General features: G+C 44.9%; 1 protein-coding gene and 2 long non-coding RNA genes across 8 annotated transcripts in view; all 3 read right to left on the bottom strand.

The window, feature by feature from the left end:
• Positions 1-8,414, bottom strand: part of clcn7 (chloride channel 7) — an 83,393-nt gene that overhangs the window by 25,593 nt on the left and 49,386 nt on the right. The window contains 2 exon segments of the mRNA XM_052509290.1: positions 170-311; positions 6,959-7,008. Of these exon segments, the coding sequence (XP_052365250.1) occupies positions 170-311; positions 6,959-7,008 (192 nt within the window).
• LOC127924585 (uncharacterized) lies at positions 615-1,605 on the bottom strand. 2 transcript variants are annotated; one of them, XR_008118286.1, is made up of 4 exons: positions 1,589-1,605; positions 887-979; positions 760-844; positions 615-726 (listed from the first exon to the last, which is right to left on the bottom strand). It is a non-coding gene; the product is annotated as an uncharacterized LOC127924585 (long non-coding RNA). The 2 variants fall into 2 exon arrangements; XR_008118285.1 differs by lacking the exons at positions 887-979; positions 1,589-1,605 and adding an exon at positions 1,393-1,541.
• LOC127924586 (uncharacterized) lies at positions 1,753-3,402 on the bottom strand. Of its 5 annotated transcripts, none has more exons than XR_008118291.1 (4): positions 2,911-3,309; positions 2,692-2,749; positions 2,460-2,517; positions 1,753-1,850 (listed from the first exon to the last, which is right to left on the bottom strand). It is a non-coding gene; the product is annotated as an uncharacterized LOC127924586 (long non-coding RNA). The 5 variants fall into 5 exon arrangements; XR_008118288.1 differs by lacking the exon at positions 1,753-1,850 and adding an exon at positions 3,325-3,402 and having other exon boundaries at positions 1,865-2,579; positions 2,911-3,262; XR_008118290.1 differs by lacking the exon at positions 1,753-1,850 and adding an exon at positions 3,325-3,402 and having other exon boundaries at positions 1,865-2,579; positions 2,911-3,142.

Below are 8,414 nucleotides of genomic sequence, written 5' to 3'. Positions count from 1 at the left end.
TAGGGTGAGGGTTATGGAAAATAGTGCTTTGAAAGGGACTTAATTGTGTCTCCACAATTGCGTGTGTATGTGTGCGTGTGTGTGTGTGTGTGTGTGTGTGTGTGTGTGTGTGTGTGTGTGTGTGTGTGTGTGTGTGTGTGTGTGTGTGTGTGTGTGTGTGTGTGTGTACCTGTAGAGGGTAGTCCTCTGACTGGTCAGGTCCGAGAGGCTGACAGTCATTAGAGAAATAGATCATGGCGAACGACACCGTCGCCGTTACCGCGGCAACTAGCATGGCCTCCATCACCTGGAGACAGGGCCGGTGGACGTACCTGAGAACACACACACACACCCGACAAAGACACCACACACACACCCGACAAAGACACCACACACACACACAACAAAGACACCACACACACACACATTTCAGAATGGCACCATAGTTTACGAGCAGCAGGGTGGAAAAGTCAAGAAACTAAAACAAGGAAGAAACTCAAATGCCTTTGAAGTGAAGTCACCTCTCACATGTCTGAAGCAGGAGTGACGTGATGTCTATTTATACCTCACAGTGCTGCAGGTATAAAAGGAAGGAGAGGAGATGTGTTCTCAGATAGCTACCTGTTACCTGTACCTGACAACAGTCACCTGGACAGCACACCTGTACCTGACAACAGTCACCTGGACAGCACACCTGTACCTGACAACAGTCACCTGGACAGCACACCTGTACCTGACAACAGTCACCTGGACAGCACACCGGTACCTGACAACAGTCACCTGGACAGCACACCTGTACCTGACAACAGTCACCTGGACAGCACACCTGTACCTGACAACAGTCACCTGGACAGCACACCTGTACCTGACAACAGTCACAACAGTCACCTGGACAGCACACCTGTACCTGACAACAGTCACCTGGACAGCACACCTGTACCTGACAACAGTCACCTGGACAGCACACCTGTACCTGACAACAGTCACCTGGACAGCACACCTGTACCTGACAACAGTCACCTGGACAGCACACCTGTACCTGACAACAGTCACCTGGACAGCACACCTGTACCTGACAACAGTCACCTGGACAGCACACCTGTACCTGACAACAGTCACCTGGACAGCACACCTGTACCTGACAACAGTCACCTGGACAGCACACCTGTACCTGACAACAGTCACCTGGACAGCACACCTGTACCTGACAACAGTCACCTGGACAGCACACCTGTACCTGACAACAGTCACCTGGACAGCACACCTGTACCTGACAACAGTCACCTGGACAGCACACCTGTACCTGACAACAGTCACCTGGACAGCACACCTGTACCTGACAACAGTCACCTGGACAGCACACCTGTACCTGACAACAGTCACCTGGACAGCACACCTGTAGCACACCTGTACCTGACAACAGTCACCTGGACAGCACACCTGTACCTGACAACAGTCACCTGGACAGCACACCTGTACCTGACAACAGTCACCTGGACAGCACACCGGTACCTGATAACAGTCACCTGGACAGCACACCGGTACCTGATAACAGTCACCTGGACAGCACACCTGTACCTGAAACACTACCACTCACCTGGAAGCACACCTGTCTAACACTACCACTATACAGTCACCTGTCAACACTACCACTATATACAACACCTGTCTAACCTACCACAGCAACACCTGTCTAACACTACCACTATATACAACACCTGTCAACACTACCACTATACCTGACAACACCTGTCTAACACTACCACTATATACAACACCTGTCTAACACTACCACTATATACACAACACCTGTCTAACACTACCACTATATACAACACCTGTCTAAAACTACCACTATATACACACAACACCTGTCTAACACCACCACTATATACAACACCTGTCTAAAACTACCACTATATACAACACCTGTCTAACACTACCACTATATACAACACCTGTCTAACACTACCACTATATACAACACCTGTCTAACACTACCACTATATACAACACCTGTCTAACACTACCACTATATACAACACCTGTCTAACACTACCACTATATACAACACCTGTCTAACACTACCACTATATACAACACCTGTCTAACACTACCACTATATACAACACCTGTCTAACACTACCACTATATACAACACCTGTCTAACACTACCACTATATACAACACCTGTCTAACACTACCACTATATACAACACCTGTCTAACACTACCACTATATACAACACCTGTCTAACACTACCACTATATACAACACCTGTCTAACACTACCACTATATACAACACCTGTCTAACACTACCACTATATACAACACCTGTCTAACACTACCACTATATACAACACCTGTCTAACACTACCACTATATACAACACCTGTCTAACACTACCACTATATACAACACCTGTCTAACACTACCACTATATACAACACCTGTCTAACACTACCACTATATACAACACCTGTCTAACACTACCACTATATACAACACCTGTCTAACACTACCACTATATACAACACCTGTCTAACACTACCACTATATACACAACACCTGTCTAACACTACCACTATATACACAACACCTGTCTAACACTACCACTATATATACAACACCTGTCTAACACTACCACTATATACAACACCTGTCTAACACTACCACTATATACAACACCTGTCTAACACTATATACAACACCTGTCTAACACTACCACTATATACAACACCTGTCTAACACTACCACTATATACAACACCTGTCTAACACTACCACTATATACACACAACACCTGTCTAACACTACCACTATATACAACACCTGTCTAACACTACCACTATCTAACACTACCACTATATACAACACCTGTCTAACACTACCACTATATACAACACCTGTCTAACACTATATATACAACACCTGTCTAACACTACCACTATATACAACACCTGTCTAACACTACCACTATATACAACACCTGTCTAACACTACCACTATATACAACACCTGTCTAACACTACCACTATATACAACACCTGTCTAACACTACCACTATATACAACACCTGTCTAACACTACCACTATATACAACACCTGTCTAACACTACCACTATATACAACACCTGTCTAACACTACCACTATATACAACACCTGTCTAACACTACCACTATATACACAACACCTGTCTAACACTACCACTATATACAACACCTGTCTAACACTACCACTATATACACAACACCTGTCTAACACTACCACTATATACAACACCTGTCTAACACTACCACTATATACACAACACCTGTCTAACACTACCACTATATACACAACACCTGTCTAACACTACCACTATATACAACACCTGTCTAACACTACCACTATATACAACACCTGTCTCAAACCACCCCACCTGTCTCACACCACCCCACCTGTCTTGAAAACACATATCTGTCTTCAGAAAATCACCTATTTATATATTCAAAACCTGGTTAACACTTTATCTACTTTGTAGCAACACCTGTCTCACACCTTAAAACTTAGACCACAACCCTACCTAGCCAACCAGTAACCTGATCCTGAATATAGCAACAGTAACCTGATCCTAACACTAGCCACTACAGTAACACTGATCCTGAATATAGTCAACCAGTAACCTATCCTGAATATACCTGTCAGTAACACTATCCAATATATCAACCAGTAACCTGATCCTGAATATACCCAACCAGTAACCTGATCCTGAATATAGTCAACCAGTAACCACCTGAATATACCCAACCAGTAACCTGATCCTGAATATAGTCAACCACTAATAATATAGCAAACCAGTAACCTGATCCTGAGCCAACCACCTGTATACAACCATAACCTGAATATAGCCAACCAGTAACCTGATCCTGAATATAGCCAACCAGTAACCTGATCCTGAATATACCAACCAGTAACCTGATCCTGAATATAGCCAACTAGTAACCTGAACACCTGCCAACCAGTAACCACCTGAATATAGCCAACACCTGATCCTGAATATACCAACCAGAAACCTGATCCTGAATATAGCCAACCCAACCTGTCCTGAATATAGCCAACCAGTAACCTGTCCTGAATATAGTCAACCATAACCTGAGTCCTGAATATAGTTTAACCTTCCTGAAAATCCAACCAGTAACCTTCCTGAATATATTCAAAAGTTACCTGATCCTGAATATAGCCAACCAGAAACCTGATCCTGAATATAGCCAACCAGAAACCTGATCCTGAATATAGTCAACCAGAAACCTGATCCTGAATATAGCCAACCAGAAACCTGATCCTGAATATAGCCAACCAGTAACCTGATCCTGAATATAGCCAACCAGTAACCTGATCCTGAATATAGCCAACCAGTAACCTGATCCTGAATATAGCCAACCAGTAACCTGATCCTGAATATAGTCAACCAGTAACCTGAATATAGTCAACCAGTAACCTGATCCTGAATATAGCCAACCAGTAACCTGATCCTGAATATAGCCAACCAGTAACCTGATCCTGAATATAGCCAACCAGTAACCTGATCCTGAATATAGCCAACCAGTAACCTGATCCTGAATATAGCCAACCAGTAACCTGATCCTGAATATAGTCAACCAGTAACCTGATCCTGAATATAGCCAACCAGTAACCTGATCCTGAATATAGCCAACCAGTAACCTGATCCTGAATATAGTCAACCAGTAACCTGATCCTGAATATAGTCAACCAGTAAGGATATTGATCCTGAATATAGTCAGCCAGTAGTTGAGGATATTGATCCTGAATATAGTCAACCAAGTTGAACCTGAATATAGTCAACCAGTAACCTGATCCTGAATATAGTCAACCAGTAACCTGATCCTGAATATAGTCAACCAGTAACCTGATCCTGAATATAGTCAACCAGTAACCTGATCCTGAATATAGTCAACCAGTAACCTGATCCTGAATATAGTCAACCAGTAACCTGATCCTGAATATAGTCAACCAGTAACCTGATCCTGAATATAGTCAACCAGTAACCTGATCCTGAATATAGTCAACCAGTAACCTGATCCTGAATATAGTCAGCCAGTAGTTGAGTAACCTGATCCTGAATATAGTCAGCCAGTAGTTGAGGATAAACCTGATCCTGAATATAGTCAACCAGTAACCTGATCCTGAATATAGTCAAGATGAGTAACCTGATCCTGAATATAGTCAACCAGTAACCTGATCCTGAATATAGTCAACCAGTAACCTGATCCTGAATATAGTCAACCAGTAACCTGAGGATATTGAACCTGATCCTGAATATAGTCAACCAGTAACCTGATCCTGAATATAGTCAACCAGTAACCCTGATCCTGAATACAGTCAGCCAGTAGTTGAACCTGAACCTGAATATAGTCAACCAGTTGAATATTGAACCTGAATATAGTCAGCCAGGATAACCTGATCCTGAATAGAGTCAACCAGTAACCTGATCCTGAATATAGTCAGCCAGTAACCTGATCCTGAATATAGTCAACCAGTAACCTGATCCTGAATATAGTCAGCCAGTAACCTGATCCTGAATATAGTCAGCCAGTAACCTGATCCTGAATATAGTCAACCAGTAACCTGATCCTGAATATAGTCAGCCAGTAGTTGAGGATATTGAACCTGATCCTGAATATAGTCAGCCAGTAGTTGAGGATATTGAACCTGATCCTGAATATAGTCAGCCAGTAGTTGAGGATATTGATCCTGATCCTGAATATAGTCAGCCAGTAGTTGAGGATATTGATCCTGAATATAGTCAGCCAGTAGTTGAGGATATTGATCCTGAATATAGTCAGCCAGTAGTTGAGGATATTGAACCTGAATATAGTCAGCCAGTAGTTGAGGATATTGAACCTGATCCTGAATATAGTCAGCCAGTAGTTGAGGATATTGAACCTGATCCTGAATATAGTCAGCCAGTAGTTGAGGATATTGAACCTGATCCTGAATATAGTCAGCCAGTAGTTGAGGATATTGAACCTGAATATAGTCAGCCAGTAGTTGAGGATATTGAACCTGATCCTGAATATAGTCAGCCAGTAGTTGAGGATATTGAACCTGATCCTGAATATAGTCAGCCAGTAGTTGAGGATATTGAACCTGATCCTGAGTCAGCCAGTAGTTGAGGATATTGAACCTGATCCTGAATATAGTCAGCCAGTAGTTGAGGATATTGAACCTGATTAGTCAGCCAGTAGTTGAGGATATTGAACCTGATCCTGAATATAGTCAGCCAGTAGTTGAGGATATTGAACCTGATCCTGAATATAGTCAGCCAGTAGTTGAGGATATTGAACCTGATTAGTCAGCCAGTAGTTGAGGATATTGAACCTGATCCTGAATAATAGTCAGCCAGTAGTTGAGGATATTGAACCTGATCCTGAATATAGTCAGCCAGTAGTTGAGGATATTGAACAGTTAGTTACCTGATCCTGAATATAGTCAGCCAGTAGTTGAGGATATTGAACCACCTGATCCAGATGGACATATAGTCAATCAACAGTAGTTGAGGATATTGAACCTGATCCTGAATATAGTCAGCCAGTAGTTTGATTGGATATTGAACAATTCTATCAGAAGGCAAGAATATAAAAATGTCAGCCAGATCTCCACTAGTGCATGGGGTGTAGGGTCTAGGGGTCCATGTGGAACCCTGGGCCTGAACTGGGCCTCCATAGTCAGCCAGTAGGGTCTGAGGATCCATTGAACTGGGCCTCCTGAATATAGTCCATGCCAGTAGAACCGGGTTGGGTCTAGGGGTCCATGTGGATATTGAACTAGGGGTCCATGTGGAACTCCTGCATATATAGTCAGCCAGTAGTTGAGGATATTGAACCTCCACTGAATATAGTCAGCCAGTAGTTGAGGATATTGAACCATGAACTCCTGAATATAGTCAGGGGTCCAGTCCAGTTGAGGATATTGAACCTGATCCTGAATATAGTCAGCCAGTAGTTGAGGATATTGAACTGGGCCTCCTAGTGCATATAGTCTAGGGGTCCATGTGGAACTGGGCCTCCACTAGTGCATAGGGGTGTAGGGTAGGGGTCCATGAACTGGGCCTCCAGTGCATAGTCAGTTGAGGACTATTGAACTGGGGTCCATTTGAATATAGTCAGCCAGTAGTTGAGGATATTGAACTGGGCCTGATCCTGAACTATAGTCAGCCAGTCCAGTTGAGGGCCCCACTATATTGAACCTGGGGTCCATGAATATAGTCAGCCAGTAGTTGTAGGGGATATTGAACCTGATCCTAGTGCATATAGTCAGCCAGTAGTGGGCCTATTGAACCATGTGGAACTGGGCCTGACTATGCATAGTCAGCCATGTAACTGGGCCTCCACTAGTTGAGTCTATCCATGTGGAACTGGGCCTCCACTAGTGCATAGGGGTGTAGTCAGCCATGTAACTGGGCCTTGATAGGTAGGGTAGGGGTCCATGAACTGGGCCTCCTGTGCATATAGTCAGCCAGTAGTGCATGAGGGTCTATATTGAACTGGGCCTCCACTGTGCATAGGGGTGTAGGGTCAGCCATGTGGAACTGGGCCTGAGGCATATTGAACAGGGTCCATGTGGAACTACTGATCCTGAACTGGGCCTCCACTAGTCATAGTGTAGGGTCTAGGGGTCCATTGGGCCTCCACTAGTGCATAGGGGTGTAGGGTCTAGGGGTCCATGTGGAACTGGGCCTCCACTAGTGCATAGGGGTGTAGGGTCTAGGGGTCCATGTGGAACTGGGCCTCCACTAGTGCATAGGGGTGTAGGGTCTAGGGGTCCATGTGGAACTGGGCCTCCACATAGTGCTATAGAAAGACATCAATCAACATTAACATGTAGGGTCTAGGGGTCCATTTGGAACTGGGCTCCACTAGTGCATATCTAGGGTCCATGTGAGGGGGTGTAGGGTCGTGGAACTGGGCCCAAGTGCATCCCAAATGGGCCTCCACCCCATAAGCCCATGTGGAACTGGGCACTAGTGCATAGTGGGGATCCATGTGGAACTGGGCCTCCAGTGCATTTGATTGGAACTGGGCCTCCACTAGTGCATAGGGGTGTAGGGTCTAGGGGTCCATGTGGAACTGGGCCTCCACTAGTGCATGTGGAACTGGGCCTCCACTAGTGTAGGGTCTAGGGGTCCATGTGGAACTGGGCCTCCACTAGTGCATAGGGGGTGTAGGGTCTAGGGGCCATTCACCTAGTGGAACTGGGCCTCCACTCATAAGGGTCTAGGGGTCCATTTGGAACTGGGCCTCCACTAGTGCATAGGGGTGTAGGGTCTAGGGGTCCATGTGGAACTGGGCCTCCACTAGTGCATAGGGGTGTAGGGGTCTAGGGGTCCATGTGGAACTGGGCCTCCACTAGTGCATAGGGGTGTAGGGTCTAG

Source organism: Oncorhynchus keta, unplaced genomic scaffold, assembly GCF_023373465.1.
Source record: "Oncorhynchus keta strain PuntledgeMale-10-30-2019 unplaced genomic scaffold, Oket_V2 Un_contig_4355_pilon_pilon, whole genome shotgun sequence".
NCBI classification, from domain to species: domain Eukaryota; kingdom Metazoa; phylum Chordata; class Actinopteri; order Salmoniformes; family Salmonidae; genus Oncorhynchus; species Oncorhynchus keta.
The sequence above is the reverse complement of the archived record's forward strand: the minus strand, read 5'-3'. Positions and strand labels throughout refer to the sequence as shown.